The sequence below is a fragment of the Crassostrea angulata genome, chromosome 7 (genome assembly GCF_025612915.1).
Source record: "Crassostrea angulata isolate pt1a10 chromosome 7, ASM2561291v2, whole genome shotgun sequence".
Taxonomy (NCBI): Eukaryota; Metazoa; Mollusca; class Bivalvia; order Ostreida; family Ostreidae; genus Magallana; species Magallana angulata.
Window position 1 is genome coordinate 34,414,278 of NC_069117.1, and position 20,354 is coordinate 34,434,631.

At 34.4% G+C, this 20,354-nt stretch overlaps 2 protein-coding genes across 2 annotated transcripts; both read right to left on the reverse strand.

The window, feature by feature from the left end:
* Nucleotides 1-5,806: 5,806 nt before the first annotated feature.
* LOC128157280 (polyribonucleotide nucleotidyltransferase-like) lies at nt 5,807-9,307 on the reverse strand. The gene is made up of 3 exons (XM_052819756.1): nt 8,360-9,307; nt 7,749-7,823; nt 5,807-7,469 (listed from the first exon to the last, which is right to left on the reverse strand). Exons 1-3 carry the CDS (start codon nt 8,921-8,923, stop codon nt 6,156-6,158), a joined length of 1,953 nt encoding a protein of 650 aa, XP_052675716.1. The 5' UTR covers nt 8,924-9,307; the 3' UTR covers nt 5,807-6,155.
* A 4,783-nt stretch (nt 9,308-14,090) lies between these two features.
* Nucleotides 14,091-17,228, reverse strand: LOC128155752 (complement C1q-like protein 4). The gene is given in 4 exon segments (XM_052817599.1): nt 14,091-14,488; nt 14,916-15,139; nt 16,665-16,738; nt 17,047-17,228. Coding segments are annotated over 4 exon segments (747 nt in total). The 5' UTR covers nt 17,214-17,228; the 3' UTR covers nt 14,091-14,206.
* Between the last annotated feature and the right edge of the window lie 3,126 nt (nt 17,229-20,354).

A 20,354-nucleotide genomic window follows, 5' to 3' on the forward strand; every position in this document is an offset into this window, starting at 1 on the left:
TTTGTTTATTTTGCGGGGTGATTGTGGGATGTAGGAACCATGATATGGACATTATTAATACCAATGCACGTGCGGGACAAAAAACCGCACTAGATGTCATGAGGTCACGGACCATTTGTTACGTACAAACATTGACCGACGCGTTAACTGACAGGTGAGAACACATGGGTGTCGCTGCACTTTGTCATACCATTTTTCATTAGTCAAGCATATGCAGATGTGTATCAAATGAGCAAGTTCAATTACAAGGACAGCACGAAATAAAACTGCAGGTGACGAACTTGATGAAGATTAACCAAAGCCAGATTTACATGCATTTTATTGGCTTGCCAATTCTTTCATCAAACATGGCTTAATAAAGCAAAAATAACGCAATGAAGATTTTAACCTGTAAGATCTCCTTGACTGGTTTTGACATTTCACACAGATTATTTTCCAACTTTTTTTTTTAGTTTTTTTTTATTGGGGTGGGATGGGGTTGATATTTTCATTGTTATAGGTATCACCATTCATACTTTACAAAGTTTTGTACGGAATGAGGGTTGGGACTCAATGCAATAGCGTTGTTTCGCGCGCGTGGGTTTTTCTCCTTAAAATTGCGCAGTACCGACTGGACATAGCTGGTAAAGAGGAGTGGTCAAAGACCATTTCCGGTATTGTTTACGGAAGAATTTGTATATAGATAATCCTTAATTAGAACGTGTTTACTTAATAAGTAGCTATGGCTAACATAAAAAAAATCGCTAAATGATGCGTCATTTGCATGTGTTAATATCTATTGCATGTTAATATATATATATATATATATATATATATATATATATATATATATATATATATATATATATATGAGAGAGAGAGAATACTTTTGTATTGGGTAAATACATTTTGATGAAGTGATTGAATGAGTTGGATGTGAGCTCACTGCTGTGTTACATGTATTTCTTCTTTTCATTCACAATCGCTGACCTTTTGAAGAGTTCTAAGCATTGCCCCGCTCCTGCATCTCAAAAAAGAGATGACATGCTGTCACTCACTTATGTCCATACATTTATCATTGGGACTAGCATCAAGATGTTACTCGGAAAGTCCGCAAGTCCTTGACAGTTAGTGTCTAACAATCTGTATCGCCGATCATAATCCAATAAATTAGACTCATTGTTATGAGAGAATACGACATTAACACATGCGTGCACAATTTATATAAACATTCATAATTAAAGAATAGAAATAGCCGAAACAATAATATTGAAACGCTATGATCATTGGTGTTTTAAAACAATTTTTCATGCACTGTCATATATTTCTAATGGTTACTTCTCACGGGGGCTTGGTTTTCAGATAGTGCAGTTTTTGTTATCATTTGTTTCCAATAATGAAAGAAAACGATGAATATCGGTAAATAGATTGTTTAAATCAGTGGGTATTGCTTTAAACGGAACGGAATGGACAATGAAAGGATGATATAAAGTTTATAGCTTAAAAAGGTATAGATTGGACAAAAACAACCATCTTTGTATCATTTGCTGACATACGGTAGTTTTATTTACATCCTTATTTACATCCTTATTATTCTAAATGTCATTCATTTCTTTCAACATTGCATTTGCTTAAGTCGAGTACGAAACTGAAAAAAATAAAATGAACACATATGGTGATATAATGCTCAGAGTAAACTAGCTATGACTTTTTAATTATTTTCCTTCTATGGTACTGCTATGGTATTTTCCTTCTATGGTTTTCCGTTCCGAGATTTGGCAGCACCCGTATTTAACGTACCGTTTAAAAAAGGGGTTGCGTTATTTGCCCAAATCCCAACCTTGATCAGGTCAAAATCGTTGGACAAATTGGTAAACTTATAAATTGATAATTAAAGGTGGTATGCGACACATCCATATTGTGACGTACTTCCTATCGAAATTAACAATAAAATGAAGTATAATTATATACTAATTTTTTTCCTTAAGTTGTTGACTAACGGTGTAGCGCAATAAAGTTGGTTAGAGGGTAAACAAGAACAACAAGAATTGAAATCAATTGCCAATGATTGTCAAAACATGTTGCATGTTAGAAAAAGAGTCAATGTACATTGTACATTTTATTTAGTAAGGGGAGGAGGTGGTATGGGAAACCTGACGATATTAACGTGGATAAACGTTCATTATTATCAATATACTGAACCAAAATTCTAATTATTAATATAACCTAGCACGCGCAGAAAAATACCCAATTCATGTTTTGGCGTTTTGTCATTGGCAATTGATTTCAATCGTTGTTGTCTTATTTTATCTGTGCTATTGATAAAAAGACACATCAGTTAAGAATTGTTGAAAAATTCACATTACTTTATTTTGTAATTTTCAAACCATTCTAATTATCAGGGTGAACACTTTAGAAGTTATGTCGACACAAATTCTTTAATCATCCAACTATTCTAGCTTAGAGGAATGACCCTTGGTCAATATTCCACAAGTGTCACTTTTCGTCGTTACAGCTGAATTGGTGCGCTGTATTGTAATATTAAATATAATTTGAATTTTCATTTATAGTAGCATTTACTGGTCACTGCGTGAGGGTCAGGTTTTGACTTCGGGAAATGTGTGTAACCTACAGATGGCTGACAGGTTAACTCCGATAAATTAACATACTTTATGACAAGAGATGTTAGGTTGGCCAATATTGGAAAGTAATGTGTCTAGATGTCTGTAAAAGTTCACCTCAACCAATTATATACAAAGAATGTTTTTCTAGAGGCCGCGTGTGAATCTGAGTGTTAGGACGGTTTTAGATTGCATCTTGAATTGCTAATAAAATTAACAAAAGTATCATAAAGGAGATAGACAATAAAGGAATAATACCGAGAAGGACAGAAAATGATACAAAACAAATGAATTATTAATCGGTTTTCAGCTATGTACATATGCATTTACTTTTAAAAAGTATTTCACTTTTTGCAAGTAGATTTTTATGAAACATAATGATACAAAGTGCCGTACTAGTATGTGTACTAGTATGTGTACAAATTCTTAAAAAATATGAATTTTGGACTCCGATAACAATTATTTAAGTATACAGTGAGTCTATGATCCATAATTTTTCATGCTCTTTACCATAAATGTGAAAGATCAAAAATTTGAGGAGATAACCGACTAATACACAGTATTCAAATTCCGTGAATAAATCTCCCCTCGTGATTGCATTGGAAATCTATGACATACAATTGCAATTTTCAATTCAAACTATTTAGATAGTGCATGATGATTAAATTTATCCACGAGTGTATCAAATTTAATTATTTAATCTGAAACGTTCAAAAGCTGTGTAACAACATTATAGATTTAGTGTATAATTACGCATCGAATGCTTATTTTAAAATATCGTCGGTCCTTTAACAGACCAGGCAGTGTAGACAATTTATCATACCGAGCTAACGCGCGGTATTCTTTTCATCTGCACGGCCTGCACCGCGCGATGTTATAGGACCGACGATATTTTGTAACACGGCGTTAGACACAACATAATATTTATGAGATTTGGGGTGTTAAAGTTGAGGGAACTATAGAATAAAACTTTCTACATTTTTGGTCATAAAGTTGAAAACTATGTTTTTGCATGATATCATTTACCTACGGTGGCTGTTTCATGGGGACGACTTTTATTTCGCTGGAACGACTTTTATTTCATGGGAACGATTTTTATTTCTTGGCCACAAACTAAAAAATTATCTTAAGCATATGTCCTATGGCAGTCACCGTATTTACCAGTAAATCTAAATAGAAAAATATCTTAAAATATTATATTGTATATGCATTTGCGCAATAAAATGCGCTCAGTTTCTCTTAGACAGTGAGTGTTGGTATACGTTGACTTAGGATAAGTCTGAACTTACCAGGAAAAAAGAACGATATAGTCATCTTAATTAAAATCAATATTCTGTTTCATTTTTCAAGCACTTCACCTGTTCCATCAGTAATTAACAGTTAATTGTGATGATGTTTGGAAGTGAAACAAAAAATTAACTTTTTAAAACACAGTTGTATTTCGTTAATATTGTGATCTTGAATGACCTTGCTTTTGTTTAAAATAATTGTTTGATTTGAGGTGCATAGTGCTTCAAACGACTGGCCTGACTGTGGCGGTTATCTTTCTTGCTATGGGACACATAAAACAATCAAACCTATATTGACATTTTTCCTTTCTTTTTGAATTTGTTAATCGGTTATGATTGACAGTTTTCTCCTTCCCTGTGATTCTTCCATCTACTATAGTAAATAAATCGATTAAACAATAAAATAATACACCCCTTACTCGTTATCTATATTAAAATTAATGCAACAAAGGGCAAAAAAAAATATACAACCCCCGCCCCCCCCCCCCCCCCCCCCCCCAAAAAAAACCCCGTTATGCTCGCCTTTGTGAAAATCACTCAGTGATACATGTACCTAGTCTAGCAAAAAGTAAAGGAAAACTTAACAATCTACGATTCAGAAGGGATTTATCAAAATGGTAGGAATACCCTCTCGATAGTATTCCTCGTCAGTTAAATAAAAAAATCCCTGGCCAATATTTTTCGGACGAACTATTGACTTTTCGTCTAAGAACAGTTTATATACTGAGAATATACTACTGTTTATAACAAATAAAAAATATTTACCAAGCTTTCCAGTTTTCAGGAGAGAGTGCAATTTTTGGCGTTTAATCTTAAATAAATAGTTTGTATCAAGACTCTAAGACTATGTGTGATAAGGGTTTTAATGACTACTAAAAGAATATCTTGAGGAGGCTGGGTTATTAATAAAAATAACCACCAAATTAACCTTAATTTTAGAAGAGAAAAAAAAATGATTCATTAAGCTATAAACTAGTATTATGTAGAGTAAATATCCATACATTTTATACAAAGTGTTTCTTTTAAAGGAGATTAATATGGTCTGTTACCACGCAGTTTGAAAAAGTGCGTATTTTTTTCAAAGTGCGTTGCCATGATGGTCTAAAAATGGTCACCACCATCCAGTTCTCTTAATTTTACTTATACATTACTTATACATTATTTATACTTTACTTAAACATTACTTATACATTACTTATACATTACTGATAGCATCTTTGATTCTACATAAACATATTTTACAGATGTTTGCTGTGCCGTTCTCTTTCCTTTGTGGTTTAATTCTGCTAAAATGTAAAATATTTACGAATAAATTCTATGCATTTCTTTTTAATTTTTAATTCAAAACAAATACTAAATTCATTCATTTTTAAGTGATATTAGCGATGCTTTTCTTCAGCAGAATATTTGAGTAAACTTGCTGTTACATTCCATAACAATCAACAAATACGATACACATTAAGGAGCACATCAAATACTTTTCTATGTAAAAATAAAAAATAACTGACACAATAATTCACGATGGCATATTATTTGCACACAGAGTGGAATCAAAACACAGTATCCATGTAATCTACGTCGTCTTTTAAAACCGAAGGGTTATTTTTTAAAATTTCAATTTTATTAAAATGCACTATTTTTAGGATTATTGTACCAATTTTTCAACCTTTCCCCGCCATTTTATCATTCTGCAAGTAAAATGCAAAGGTCTAAAGTCTAAGGTCTAAAAAGTAGATAATTGGTGTTAAGTGACACAGACATTTTGTCTTTCAAAAAATTTTGATTTATGTAAAAATTGACATTATAAAGATTTGCCAGTGTATAGTTTATGTCTGCACCCCAACCTATTCCTTTGCTTTAAAACATCTAAGTACTCTTTTGTTTATTTCAATAATAAAACATACCAAATAAGACAAATATATCTTAAGATTTATTTTACATATACATGCAGTACATTGTTCGTGGAACATAATGTAAGATTATTGCGCATTAGTGATAATTCTTAAAAGAAGTCTAAAAATGAAACTCAGATTTTAAAAATAATCGCTTGTTGAGCACTATACAGTATGTGTGGATATATTTTGTCTTTATTTCACGTTTTTGATGGTGTTAATCTATGGTGTCACACACAATCAGATCTTAATATTGTATACAAAAACAACACAAAGTTCCCCGTCGATTTTCTACGTGGAGTTTTTTTTTTCAGGTTGTGCAGAGAGAAGACAACGTAATCAAAACATTATGCGTTAATGTGCTTCCTCCACACTTAGGATCGTCTCCGATTGGGGTGTCGTAAAATGGCGACTGTAGCGTCTGGTGTTCTGATGAACATTTTCTGTCCCGTCCTAGAAATATTTGATTTTCGCCATTTCACAAAGAAATGAACCATTGTATTGGTCTTTCCTTCAGGAAGAGATATAACGGCACCACCGTTATTCTTTATCTGTGAGATGATTCTCCTCATATCTCCTCTTTGATAACCGGGGCTTCCAGTTGCTCGGTTTGAACCGGACGCCGATGATTGCAAATCAATATTTGGTGCTATCTTTGAACGAGACGAAGAGGACGTGGTTAGTTCGGATGTTGATATGGATGGTAAGGTTCGTCTCCTGGAAGATTTTGTAAATCCTCCATTCATCCAGAAATCATTCATGTCCTCAAAGTAATCAAAGTCGTCCTCCATGGAGTCACTGCTGCTGGAGTCGGAGCCGCTATCGTCCCGATCCCCATCTCTTGATTCGTCACTGGAATCTGAGGCCTGGTTAGAGCTTCCACTATCGGCACTGGAATCAGAACCTCTTCCACCCCGTCTCCACCATCTACCACGTCTGCTTCCGCGGCGTCTTCCGTCTCTTCTCTCCTCACTGTCACTGTCTCCATCTCCATTTGAGTCTTCGCCGGAGTTAGAATCCCTTTGTCGTCTTGCATAGGATCCATCTCTCAATTCTTCACTGTCGCTATCCCCGTCGCCGTTTGAATCTTCTCCTGAATTGGAATCCCGTCTTTCATTGTTTCTACTTCTGGCACCGACACGATTGAATGTTGTAAATCCTTCTTCTTCACTGTCGCTATTTCCGTCTCCATTCGAATCTTCACCAGAGTCTCCACTTAATCGAACAGCACCAATTTCTCGGCTATCCTTGTCATCTCTTGTTCTCATGTTAACTCTATCATCGGTGTCTCCTCTGTCTGTTGATAACAATGGATTAGGTAAACTGCCATCATCTATTACATCTTCGACACGTTCTGCAACATTTTCAGCGACGTCTTTGACCATTTCTACACCCTTTTCGACACCTTCAGCCATATTTTCTACAACATTTGCTCCTGCCTCGGCCATGTTTTCGCCAACATTGCTTGCAGCCTCCATTAAATTTCCAGCGGCTTCTTGTGCACCTTCAACAACATTTCCGGCTACTTCTTGCGCACCCTCGATGACGTTTCCGGCTACTTCCTGCGCACCCTCAACAACGTTTCCGGCTACTTCCTGCGCACCCTCAACAATGTCTCCGGCGGCCTCTGCCGCTCTTTCTACCACTTTCACTTCATTCCCGGTTGCTATGCTTGCTGCAATCACGTTCTAAGTGAGAAAATAAACATACGATACAATATGTGTCAATTTAATTTTTTTAAAAGAGCTTGTGTCATGACCAAAAACTGTAGGAAGTCTAAGTCAAATTTTAGATTTAGAATGATAAAACTGTGTAAAAACTTATTTGTTCCTCTTTTGTGATTATTATAATGTACATATATCAAAATATAGATTTTTTGCTAACACCATATTGCAAAATATAAATGGTGGTTTGTTGGAAGACTTTGCATATTTCTATAAATTATGGGTGAACCGCTCTTTATTCACCTCCATCATATTGCTTGAACCCGCTCCCCCGGCTGTAACTGGCATCAACTCAGGAGATGCAATGGTTGCTTCGTTCTGAAAAATATGTAATGCATTTTAATTTTATAAACAAAACAAGATGCAAACTTATTAAAATCACTGATGTTAGTTAATTTTTTTAATTTCGTCAATCACTTACACTAAGTTGCAAAAGACATATAAAAGTTAAATCATAGTACACGTCACATGTAACATGTAAATATTATGTAGTACAAAACACAAGTAAACATTACATCATAATACACATCACAAAATAATTTAGAACGTAGCGTGGACAACCAGAGGATATAACGAAGGTGGGGTTGGCTATCTGGGTTAATAACACACTTCACCAAATTATTCCATGCTGAACAAAGACGAGGAAGTGACATTCAGTCCAGTCCAGTTGTGCGTTCTTCAAATGAAACTAAAGTGGCCTCCGAGATGAGGAATCTAAGTGGTCTCTATGCTAGCAGTTGTGTATTGTGGTGAGGTTATCAATCCGAATATTGAAACAAACCCAAAATGCCCTTCTGCCTTGTGTAACCAAGCCATTACAGTGAAAGCCTCACCGATAATTGAGAAGAACTCACAGATTTGGTCATTGAAGATGCTATAAATGTAGGGGGTGGTAACTGGGACCTTGCTTGAGAAGAAAAAGCTGTGCTTCTGTCGCTAGTAGTCTTCCGATTTGTTGATCTGTTTGATATCAGATCGACAGAAGATGAACCTGGAAGGCGTTCTTTCACTGTAATGACCGTAAAATCTGATGCTTGTGAACTAGGCAGTCGCCGCTTTTTGGTAAAAGAACCAGATGAAGACGAAAACTCTGATGTAGATATTTTCGTGGAAGTTGGTATTTGGATTCCGGTTTGTATCGAAGGCAAGAACTCTCTTTGTTGACCGGATGTAGCCGCTATTCCGGTGTCCATTCTGAACGATGCATCGTCTCCTACAGTAGATTTCCGGAGTTGGGATCTGTCATCTGTAAATACGTCTCTATGAAAACTGGAAGATTTCGTAGAAACTGAACGTGAGGCGGGGCCTGAATTGGTTGTCTTGGTTACCGTTGACGTCGACATGTGTTTCACTGGTCCCGAATCTGATCTAGTTGCGAATTTACTTGATGATGAGAAAAGTGGAATTGTGTCTGACATGCTACTGGTTTTGACAACTCTTCTGGTAGTCTTTTGAGGCTGTGATTGTACAGAGGAAGTTCGAGTTGTGATCGTCTTGGACGAAATTGCTGGACTGGTCCTAGAGGTAACAACCCGTCGAGTACTTAGGGACAGTGGCGGCACGGACTCGGATTTTCTAATTTCTATGTCTTGTTGAGAAGCAGAAACCCGAGGAAAGAATTCTGACTTGCGGGCTTTCAATCTATCTTTTGCGTTAAGGAAGTTGTTTTGAGATTCAATATGTTCTTTTCCTTCTAACGTTGTTTTAAAAGTGGACGTCTTTGCGTCGTCACGGGAGTATGTTTTCTGAACTACTGTCCTGGTGTAGGTTCTATCTTTGTTGGTAACAGTGGATGATTTGGTGAGCTCAGGGATCTCATTCAGCCTGTCTAGTGACAGAGCGTTGTTCAGAGCATCAGTTCGGTCGATTACATCCTTGAATTTTTTTAAATATTTGTTAGACAAGATCGATTTTCTCCTGATAAGTGTTTAGTTTTTAATATTTATTTTCGAAATGAGTTCAGTAGCTACGAAATGTATTCGAGTATAAACTGGGTTTATGTTAAATAAACCGCAAAGTTGTTTATTAAAAAAAAAGCGTTAACTACTCAGTTTAAATCAATTCTTTATGATCATTCAGTCGAAGGTTCCTCACTAATTAAAATTAAATGTACGAAATTCAGGCACGTAGCGCCTTTTCCGCAGTGGAAGGGTCAGACCTTTCCCCTAGATATGTTGACAAGCAAAAATGCCCTTTAATTCCTTATTCCACATAATCTTAATATGTGTTTAAACTATCTACCAAATTTCAAGATCATATCTATATAATACTGTCTCAAAACGTGGATGGGAGTTTGTCTTATGTTTTCAAATGTGAATATAACAAATATTAGAACAGTTGTTGTCGAAAATTGGAGGTGAGGTGAAGTTTACCTTCATCTTGTACTTGTTTCCTGGCATGTCGGGCTTCCATATTGTCATGCAAGATACCGACTCCACCAACAGACAAACACCTAAAACTATACAGTACATTGTGCTTCCACCTGGAAAAAAACATAAATTTGGAAATTATGATAGCATGCAAATATAATGAACTTTACGTGTGACTATATGTGTGATTTTAATGGAAATTATTTTCAAATATATCTCTTTAGTTTAGTTTAGGCTCGAGGAGAATATCTTACATTAGAATACACTTTGCTTTCATATTTGGAATGCTGCTGTGATGTGGATGAAACTGTAGAATAATCCATTAAGCCATCTAGCAGTTTGCGTTTATTTGCAGAAATTGCAATTAAATTGTACATATGTGTTTAAAAAACTTCTTTAAAAACAAAGAAATATAATAATAATATGAATGTTGATAACCTTGATTATTATTGACTAAGTATTCATGAATCATCGCGTGTTAAAATGCCGGTGTTTTACGTTAACTTGGTTTTCCTCTGTATACGTAAATGACGTGTGGTGTATGTGTTAATATACTTCACTCGATTGTATTGTTACTTATACTTTCATCACTGTCTATAACTTTGTCTACAACTAAACTCTTTTTATGTCTCTTCATGGGCCCTTGAAAGGAAAATAAGTATGTTTTGCTCTTACATTAATTCGTACCAACTTTTTAAATCTTTAATATATTTTCATTTTGAATTGTTGATATATACATTTGTAACTAAAAGTTGTGAAATAAAGGTGGGTGATTTTAGCGGCGCACTGAATATAACAGAAGACGGCGGTCAGTGAGTGTCTGGCGACTCTTTGCTGACCACATGACGCAGACGGCGCAGGTATATCCTGACCAAAACGGGAGGCGCCGAGGAACATTAAATATGTAGACGTGCAATATAGACGGAAGCTCCATGCATAAACGCTGCTAGTGTTTCTAGGCCTACACTACCATAACACATCAATCGCTAATGGCTTCGTGATTCTGAAGACAATTAATGTCAAAGTACATACAGGTGTTTCTGCTAAACATGTATAATTAACATACTCGTATGGAGACAACAATTAATTGTTGATCTTGGGAGGGGGCTGTTTTTTTTTATGAATAGTAGAAAATGGAAAGATAATGCGAAATCGAAAACAAGTTGGTCCAGGAATAAGCGTTGTTGCTCTTTAAAATCAAACATGTGCAATGAGGTCAAAGTATTTCTAGATTGAATTTTTAAATGAAATTCCTAGAATGAATTTTACTACTCTATTAGTTACTAATTTCATTGATATTAGCTAAGCAGCATTTTTCGTCAATTGGATTGTTGGGCGAGTCCATCAAAATTTATATTAATTGCACTTGTTATAAAATCTATGCGAGTATTCTTGAATTTCAAATCGATTTATTTGGAAGAAAACAAAATGTTATCCAATTATGCTAATTGTACAAGATAATCAAAACATCTTACATGTATATTTCATTATTTCATATTGATATACTTGGTATTGGGTACTTGATTTCGATTAAAATATGAAGCTTTATGTATCATCTATCGTTAGACTTTCTGTCTAAGCCATGACTTCATTTTATCATAGTTAAATACAATAATTTTTAAACATATATTGAGTCAAGAAAATGTCCAGACTTGGTAGCAAGTATTTTGAAGCAAGTCTTTCGATGCGTATGAGCTGGACTATTCTAATTTTAATTACAAATTTGGCTACATGTATTGTAACCACACGAACCACTAGCAAAGTTTAAAGATAGAAGTTTTTTTTAGGGTAACCAAATAATTCCCGATGACAGACGGGAAATGTGGGTTTCCCTAACAGGATGTGACGTTTATACATTGTAGATTGTGACCAAATTTATAATTAGTAACATTTGTGATCAGTGCGATTTTTAACTCTGTCAAATTGATAAAATTGAAGAAAAATAACAAATGAATAGGAAAATGCAGTGTTTTTTGGTATATAATTAAAAAAAAGCAAGTAAACACGCCCAGCATTACATTAGACAAGCGTTGGTGTGCTCACGGCTTCGTGTACGATTGAACTGTTAGAATGTACCGATATTTCCGCATTACCATAACAAGGCTAACCACATGGAATGATATATTTCGTCTTTGCGGAAGAATCGTGTACATCAGAATCAGTGTGACACAGAGCCGCTATATCCAGAGTAATCATGGAATTATTGTGGTATAGTTTTTACCAGTTATTTCTAGCCACGTTCCACAGAATAAGTTCTGTTGGTATTCTTGCTGTAAATGTAAAAAATAGCACAGGTACGACTTTATCTTAATGCTATGGAGTTCATGCGCATATCCAGAAAATTTTTCCCGGGGGGGGGGGGGGGGGGGGTCCATAGGATAATTGTGTTTTCCAGGGGGCTCGAGGCATATTTGCGATAATTTTACAATGTAAACTTAATAAATTTTCTTTTTCCGGGGGGGGGGGGGGGGGTCGGGACCCCACCAGAAAACATCGCCACAGGTAAACAGACTATTGAGTATGGTGTTAAGGGTTGTGCATGTAGTCTGCAGCAAAACGAACACTTTTCTTCTGTCTGAATGATTTGCTTTATTATGCCTTTTCATAGCTTTAAATGTATGCATATGGTAACCGCACCCCCCCCCCAAAAAAAAATGAAACACCCAAAAACCATACAAATCAAACAAATCAAACAAACAAAAAACCTAAAAAATTAAGGCTTTAACAGAGCTGTCGCTAAAAAGAATGATGAACTACGCAGTCCACGGTAAACCTAATCTGAATCCTCGAGGTTTCTTAGCCCCATATATATATATAAATATATAATTATATATAATAACTCTCTCTCTCTCTCTCTCTCTCTCTCTCTCTCTCTCTCTCTCTCTCTCTCTCTCAACAAAAAAACCCCACTTATTGAAGAGAAAATTTTTGTTTTGAAAAAGTTGCAAGAATGGCATGGAATGTCAGATAAACATGAAATCCAAATAAAGCCTCTAAACGATTTCAAGAAACGATCTACTATAAATTATCTTTTACATCTTATTCAAATAAATTCACCCAAACATTATTATTTAAAATATTGGAATCATTACTGTAGTTTTTATAATCCATGCCTTTCCAAATTGGATTTCTCGGTTTTTGTAATAAAACTGTTTGCATATTGTTATTTGTATTTTAGAGCGTTTCTATTTCCAGTATTATTTCGTTTATCTAAGTTCATTAATAAATAAGTTAATTAATAGATAAATCGTCTCCTTCATATATAGTGGTAAAAAGTACTACAATCTGACCTGATTTTGTACAGAACTAACGAGTATGACCATATCGCAAAACTTCCTTAGTGCTTAAAGAAAGTTGATATAATTTGAAACGCCGACATAACAAAATAAAATTCTGTTTAAATAAAGAAAAATCAATACGTAGACTTTCATACCTATTGAGCCACGTTCAAGTTGTGTGAGCGTCCCCACGAGCCGGCGGCGCCTGATTTGAGCGGTTTGTTTATGGTTAGCGTTAGATGGTCAATGATTAGTTTATATACCTGCCCTATTACACCAGTACTAATTTTCTCGTGTATCTGTCATACCGTTCATACGGCCATCATAAAACCATGTTTATAGTTTTGAATACTGGACATGATGAGATCATTTGCCATCGAGAAGAATAACACGGTCGTAATTTTATGGTAATCCCAATCATTTTTAGTCATTACTTTCTATAATTGTATACTTGTGATAATGATATATCAAAACCTGCTCTGATAAAAAGAGTTGGTTTTTATTGTTGTTGTTTTTAGGTAGAGGAATTTATTTATAACATGGCATGAAATAACTAAATGATGAAATGAATGCCAGGTCATATCGTCAGACTTTTATGTGGTTTGAATGACCGTTACTGTTTTTTTTTAAAGACACACATAGAGGTGATTGATAAAATCCTTGAGGGGCATCATAGTTTTTTTTTTATTACAATCAATGTATCCGCCCATGTACAATGTGTACTTTGAATCACGTTTATAATAAAATGGGGATAAAAAGTCGACTTGCCGTGTTTTTGAAAAAAAAAACCCCATATTTTACTCAATATAGTTTATAGTTTAAAAAAAAACCCATAGAGATACAGTAATTCACAGTCGTCATTGCTGATACCGATTGTGTACTTTCACGTGTAAAATAATATTCCTCACACCGTTCAAGTAACCACAAACAAATACAAGTGACTATTGCGTATTTTATAAGTGAAGATCGATTTAAAACAGTGATATCTTTATTGGTCTTAACTTAATAATTCTGGTACATATAGAGTCACGTGTAACAAATGTCCTGTCTCACTTTATCGTCTGCGCCCGTTCAGGAAGGCGAACGGGTCCTGGTCGGGGGCGGGAGGGGCCTGGTAGCTGGCGTCACTCACTTTGTACCCAGTGAATGTGGCGTATATCTCGTCATTCCTTCCAAACAGTGAGAATTCTTGTCCTTGTCGAGCCTTCACGTACACCGTGTCCCCGCGGTTAAGGTGGACCAACACGGTGTTTCCCGCGGTGGCATGGCTGTCGTAACCCGAAATGGACACAAGTAGTTCATTGTTTTTCTTTAATTCCAGCCACATGGCTTTGTCCTGCAACATGAATAAAATTGATGAACATTTGGTATATATTTTAAAAGTCTTATTAAGTTTGACTTTTTATACTTTATAGTCAAACGTTCCGTAAATTGACTTCTATTTAATATATAAAGCCATCGAATAAACCGTTAATACCAAATTCAGAACTTAAAATATCATACAAAGAAAAGGACTAAGTAAAACCTTGATTTCCAGAACACAATCACATAATTCAATTGAATACCGAAACATTCTAAATAAGTGCTCGTTATTGGTTTTGTGGTCGTCCGTTTAAATTGGTTCAGTAACTCAAAAATAAGATTCTGCAGTCTAAGTCATCTTTTTAAACGATTAAAAGTCAAACTCATTTCTGTTTTTGAAAGATAAGTTGTAGAATCGTATTTAACTTTAGCTCCGTTTATTTATTTTTTCACCATCTTACCGTGTTCATGTCATAGGCATGGAGGTGAAACACATACATTCCGCTCTGAGGACACTTAAATATGCCCGTGTGTTCCGAGTATGCGCTGGCTAGGTTGGAGAACACTTTATCGAACGTCACCGTCTCGGCGTTAGCTATGTGCATGGTCCGAGACAAACCCACGGAGAAAGCTACAGAGCCATGTCCGTGGTCCCCCAGAGAGGTTCCCCCGGGTCCAGCTTGTGCTGTTAAATCAGATGTACCTTATGTTGTTAATTTCGCATTTACTGGGTGGGTATAAAAACAACTCTTACAATATAATATGTATGTCAAAAAGACTTGTCCTATCATTAGGAACACATATACACTACACAATCTTAAACCAACAATCATCAAGGCATCGTTCACAAGTGCATCTATCAAATAAAAAACATTCAATAATTCTCCAATATTTTGAAGACGGGGAATAAGATAACGCAAATGCCCATTTGGTTTAGTCGTAAAATGCAATTTCAAATTTGATTTTTTTTTCTCTCCTGTATACTTGATAATGTTATATAGTAAAAGTTTACAAAAGGACAATTTCAAACTTTATTCAGTTTTGAATACATATGTATTTCAACAATATTTTTACAAATGATAAGAAAAAAAAAATAATTCTATAGATTTGGTTTCATCGAACCCTCAACCTAAATACATGTACCAAAGCTTTAGAATGTCACTTTATACAATAAAACTCAGTTATAGCGAAGTCCCAGGGACCAATGGAATTACTTCGTTATATCCGTAATTCGTTATATCCGTATAACGAATTCGTAATAATATCTACAGCTAATTCCCTATATACACGTTTTCTTTCACTATATAATAATTTTTGCTAATTAAAGTTTAAAATAAAAGTACATTACTTAGATATCTTTAATAATCGGATTGTGAATTGAAAAAAAAATTATATGAAAATAAATTCATTTCAACTATTTTGTTAAATGGTCGTGCAATTATTTTTAACTGTAAAGAAATTCATTATAAAGGTGTTAAATTTCGTTATTATTCACCTCTATGAATCTCAAAATAAGTTCGCTATATCCGTTAATTCGTCATATCCTAATTCGTTATAAGCGTAAAATTTTGGAAAGATTTTTAAAGAGTTTCATCGGGGACTCAAAAAATAACTTTGCTATATCCGATATTCGTGTTCATACTAAACGAGTTTTACTGTATCTGGTGTTCTAACCACTTTGCCATTTCAGTCACAACAAACTCAGTTGTTTAAATGCTACATGCGACTTCGACTACTAATTTACGGACTTGTATTATTTGTCTAAAACGTTTAATTGTGGGGTACAAAATGAAAAAAAAAGTACAGTGGGTCATCTCTCCACGTTTTTGTTGATTGAAATCGGTGTTATTTCCTTCAAACCTTGTATAGACTATGACAAAAATATGGAGCTCAGACACACTCTATAAGAGAAAAGACATTGAAGTTCTAAAAATGACACTATTTATAGGTTTTGACATGCATACGTCTGTTTAAATCAACATATTCCAAGTATTTAAGATATATAACGGTTATCATTTTTTCTAAATTATCAGATTTGTTGATATTTTAATTTTATAGCATCTTATCTATCCTCATATAGGCATTTTACGCGCCTTATTTTGCCATCTTCTTTGTAAAAGGGTTAAATTTCATCTGCTTTATTAAAATGTTTATGATAATCAAAAATTGTTAAACATATAAACATGTATATTTGACGTAGTTATAGTTACCGTTTATCGTAGATATCATGGCAATGCCAAGAAAGGCAATTTTTGTCCACATGTTGAAATTTCTGTGTCTGAAACTAAAACCATAAGACTTACTGTGTGTAAGTAAAGTTTTGATTCTGTGTAACCTTTTTAGTTCACAGTCAACGACGAATGCCATACTAACTTCATTCAATATAATAATTCAATACATCATTATTATAAAACTCGCGTATTATCAAAAGACGTGTGTTTTTTTATCACAACAATTTTCTTATAAAATCTTTCAGACGTTTGGCCATCAACTCACTGTATAATTGTAAAAGATACATTAATCTCAAAGTGTAATAATGAAAACAAATAATTAAGCGAATCGTCAGCTGGGTTAAAAATCTACATAACTTACCCGTTCCAAGTCTTTGTAGTACCGTAGTCTGAAGTTAGAATTCAATGGGCTATATATATTGATAACGGTCATTTTTTATTCCAAAGTGGGTGTATATCTCCGAATTCCTTTGTTTCGTTGACAACATTAAAACATTTACAATATGTAGCGAAAACCAGGGGCTTCATAATCTTTTATCTTACAATAACCAAATTAATTTTTCGGAATCTATTTGCGTAGGATTTATTAAATCTTGTGTTTTGACATATAAGGTGATTGAGATTTCGATTTGAACGGTTTGAAATGTCAACAGTAAAGTTTAAGAATGAAGAATTGCATAAATTAAGATTTCAGACAGTCATTTTGGGATAAACAAACAATTTCAAACTTGTTCAAAAGTTCTTCAATTTTGAACTAATGTTATTTTCAAACATTGGTGACGTAAGATTGGATCTGTTTCTATGGATGTTCCTTCTTATCTAGAAACATTATCTGTTTTCTGGTGCAACACATACAGACATTCCATCCACCCATCTGTAGAGAGCCGAGGTGTTTACGGAGGAACTTTCAGGAAGAAAAAAACTTTTGATGGAACGACCCATCCTTTCTAGCACCGATCGAGCTGCATAGATCGCAGCAGGCCTCGCATTTCTGCAATGCCACTGAGCGTCCATCTGGTGATCAATCTCCACCTTTGTGCGTGCCCTATCTTACTTACATGTCGGCGGGACAAGGCAAATAAAGGGAGGGATCCCAAGCAATGGTATCTCTGTACACTATGGAATGACCGTTTACAGAATTAGATGGCCTGATCTGCAATCTGAACACGCCCTCTACTTCACAAATCTCTCTTTAGAGGTGCCAGGTGTTGCCTTCCAAATTATTGAAATGACTAATCAAAATTATTAAAACCAGTAATTACAACTATTCTCAAAACAACCGTTTAATAAAACCAAAGAAATCAAGCTTATCGCTGAATCGTTCATTTAGTATCCTCCAATTATTTCTTGTATCTAGGGTTGTTTTACGTGTCAACAAAAATGTCGATGTTCCCCTTTTGAATACATGTACCTTTGTTCTGAAATGTGTCTGTGGGACTTTAGAATTGTGTTCCATATTTTCAAAAAAAGTGGTCGATGTCTGTATTGGCGAAATTTGACCTTGATAAAAATACAAGAAGTTGCCAAGCAAAATGCTCCTAGTATTTCATCCTCTTGGCTCTTGTAGATTTTGCCCATCATCCATTCACTGATGTTATTCAGTATAATGACATTAGCTGACATTCCATGACTAGAACCACCCCAGACTAAATACTACTATTTTGTGGCACTATACCACCAGTAGTGGTGATAAAACTATGACTTTAGTATTTTAATGTTTGACAAATACCAAAAGCAGACATGTTTACGAATATTTTATTTCTTAAGATTCTTCTTAAGAAAGTTCCTAAGACAAATCATAGAGATAATTTTGGTCCATTCTAAGCCAAACTCATTTGTGAAAACCAAAACGATGTTAGGAATATCCTAAACTAAGATGTCTCAAAGCATTATTACATAGAGGTACAAGACGCTTAAAAGCCATCCAAAAGGTTTCAAGTGCTTGTTATATATGTGGAAAACGATATGTTAAAGTCATTATAATGATAATTCATGTGTGTGAAAATGGCGAAATGAAATTTTTTCCTTCATGCAAAAAATATCTACTGAAATACATATATCGTCTGTACATTTTTAAATTCCACATATCCATGTATTTGTTAATAATACATTGATTATATTCAGTTTATTTAAATAAAGCCCTATTAAATCCTTCAAATTCTCATATCAAATGTCAATAAACACCCCCTCGCAACCGCCGAACTTTTTGTTCTTGACAATCGTAAATACCCAGGAAGATGTGTCAGAATGAAAATTTAGATACTTAAATCAATTTTCTAAAGAATGTCGGAAAAGAAAACAATTCTGTTTTCAAAATTCCCAAAAGTATCTGGATAATTTAACTTATAAAAATTAATACGACATTGGGAGATAAAGGAGAATTTTTTTCACATTCTCAAACGTTCATTTAATATATGAAAAAGAAACCATCAAAAATGAAAGAATATGGGGGAATAAGATGGCACAACTGCCCATTCGGTTTAGTCGTAAAATACAATTTCCAATTTAACATTTTTTCAATTAAATATATTTAATATGTTATAATACAAGTTTACAAAAGGGTAATTTCTAACTATTTTCAGTTTGAAATATTTCCAAAAAACGATAAGAATTTTTTTTAAAAAGCCTTTAGTTTTTGTGGTATCGAACCCACAACCTTAAAAACCCAAGCTCTATAAAGTTACCTAATGTCTGGTGCTCTAACCTCTGAGCCATTTCATTCACAAAATAGTGCGTTGTTTAAATGCCATATGTAACATTGGCCACGAATTCACGTACTTGTATTATTTTTCTAAAACGTTCAATTGTTGGGCTAGAAAATGACATTTTTAAAGTCTAGTGGGTCATCTCTCCACATTTTTGTTGATTAAAATCGGTTTAAATTCCATTAAACCGCATTTAGACTATGACAAAAATATGTAGCTCAGACCATATTTTATAAGAGAAAAGGCATTGAAGTTATAAAAACGACACTATTTGGAGGTTTTGACACACATAAGCCAGTTTAAATCAAACTATTACAAGTATTTAAAATATTTAAGGGTTACAAACCGATGTTACGTTAAATATACACTGTTTTTAATTATTTTAAAAAAATTATGAGATTTAATGGTATTTTAATTTTGCAGTATCTAATCATTCCTCATATGGGCATTTTACACGCCTTATTCACCCATCTTCTTCATGTTTCGACCACATTAACTAAATAAAGCATCTAAAAGCATAACTTTCTCTCTCTCTCTGTCTTTCTTTAATCTCTCTTTCCAGTTTCAGGGGCGGATAAATAATTACCTCACCAACCCAATTTTGTTAACTCTCTTTTTTTTTTCATAAACGCTTTCTTACATATATATCCGATATGTCCTATTTTTCTACCAAATAATATATTGGGTTCATATTTCCACGGGCTGTGGTATCATTGCATATTTCTGATAGTCTTTTCTAAATGAATTCAATTGCTCTGCAAACTCCGGGGTTGGGGGTCAGATCCCCTCCTTTCCCATCTAAATCTGTGCTCGAGTTAAAAAGTTTTATGTCGTTCTGTTGCATTATTTGATATACATGTACTTAATTATCATTAGAAATGCGTGTGCAAGTCTGTTAAAATCTTCCTAGATACCTTTTTTGGCTTCTTTTGTTTGGGAATAGGAGAAATATGTACCGTTATTT